Consider the following 1,375-nt stretch of genomic DNA (forward strand, 5'->3'; position numbering starts at 1 on the left):
TGTCGCATTTTGAATTTTCAACATTTCATGAATCGATCCGGCCTAATGGTGAAGTTGTTCGAAGCCGATTTCCCTGATGGCAGCTTGTGCAAGCAATGATTTGTGAGCTGGTGCATTGTCATGCAAAAGAAGAACTTTTCGAGTGAGAAGACTAGGGTTTTTTTCTCTGATGGCTTTGCGCAATCTATGCATCTGTTGTGCATAATAATAGCCCGTGACTGTGGTGTTCTTTGGGAGGAATTCAACCAATATTATGCCTTTGGAATCCCAGAACACAGAGGCCATTACCTTGGTTGTGGCAATTTGTTTGCGTGGCATTTTCGATGCTGGTTCACCACGTTTGTGCCATTCCATTGTCTGTGTTTTGAGCTCTGGATCATAGTAGTAGATCCATGTTTCATCGCCAGTCACTATACGATCAAAAGTATCCCCTTCATTCCATTCCAACAACTCGAGAAACTCATGTGCAGCAGCAACTCGTTTTTCTTTTTGAGACTTGTTCAAAGTTCTTGGAATCCATCGCGAGCAAACCTTTTTCATGAGCAATTTTTCATGAAGGATTCTAAATATACTTCTCTCTGACACGTCAAACATTACTGCTAACACTTTCTTGCTCATTCGAGGATTTTCATGCACAAGGTGCTCAATTTTTTCCACCATATCTGGAGCAGTTGCTTCAATTGGTCGACCAGAACGTGGATCGTCTTCTAATGACTCTCTGCCCCACTTAAATTGTTTTGCCCATAGTTTTACTGTGGCATACGATGGAGCACGGTCACCATAAACTGCACGCAAGCGATCATCGATATCTTTTGGTGCCACACCTTCTTTTGTCAGAAACTTAATCACCGCACGATATTCGATTTTATCCATGTCATAAAAAATCTCGAGGTTACTTCGTATGCAATGCTGTTGAAAACAAACGATGAAAGATATCAACTCAATTTTTTTTTCTAAAATACTAGTGACAGTTTGTACGTGAATTACAGCACAAGAACAATATGTAACTAGTGCCATCTATATGTTAGGCTTAAAACTTTTGCCTCCCCCTGTAAAAATGACATTACCTTCTCTAATTAAATTTAAAATATATATAGATTTTGCTGTTGCAACAGTATAATTATTTAATGACAGAAAATACGCATACGTATAGTTAAGGGATAAGTCGTTAAAAAACGTTATTAAATAGAAAAAATATATGGCTTCGTCTTTTTATTTAAACAAAAAGGTTGACACAATGGTAATGACGGTAATGGTTTTAATCTGTATTTCAGAGACTTCTTCAAAAGTATGGAATTATTTTAAGCTTAACTTTGATCACGTCGAATTTTCGGGTAAAATACTAAACGCTATTAAAACATTAAGTCATACATGG

At 37.5% G+C, this 1,375-nt stretch overlaps 1 protein-coding gene across 1 annotated transcript; it reads right to left on the bottom strand.

Annotated features, from left to right (window-relative positions):
• Positions 1-288: 288 nt before the first annotated feature.
• LOC116346735 (protein GVQW3-like) lies at positions 289-873 on the bottom strand (the record flags this gene model as incomplete). Its single annotated transcript, XM_031776936.1, has 2 exons — positions 598-873; positions 289-531 (listed from the first exon to the last, which is right to left on the bottom strand). Coding segments are annotated over exons 1-2 (519 nt in total), but the record flags the coding sequence as incomplete, so codon positions are not given.
• Between the last annotated feature and the right edge of the window lie 502 nt (positions 874-1,375).

Source organism: Contarinia nasturtii, unplaced genomic scaffold (assembly GCF_009176525.2).
Source record: "Contarinia nasturtii isolate CC-2019 unplaced genomic scaffold, AAFC_CNas_1.1 Cnas_scaffold_1663, whole genome shotgun sequence".
NCBI classification, from domain to species: domain Eukaryota; kingdom Metazoa; phylum Arthropoda; class Insecta; order Diptera; family Cecidomyiidae; genus Contarinia; species Contarinia nasturtii.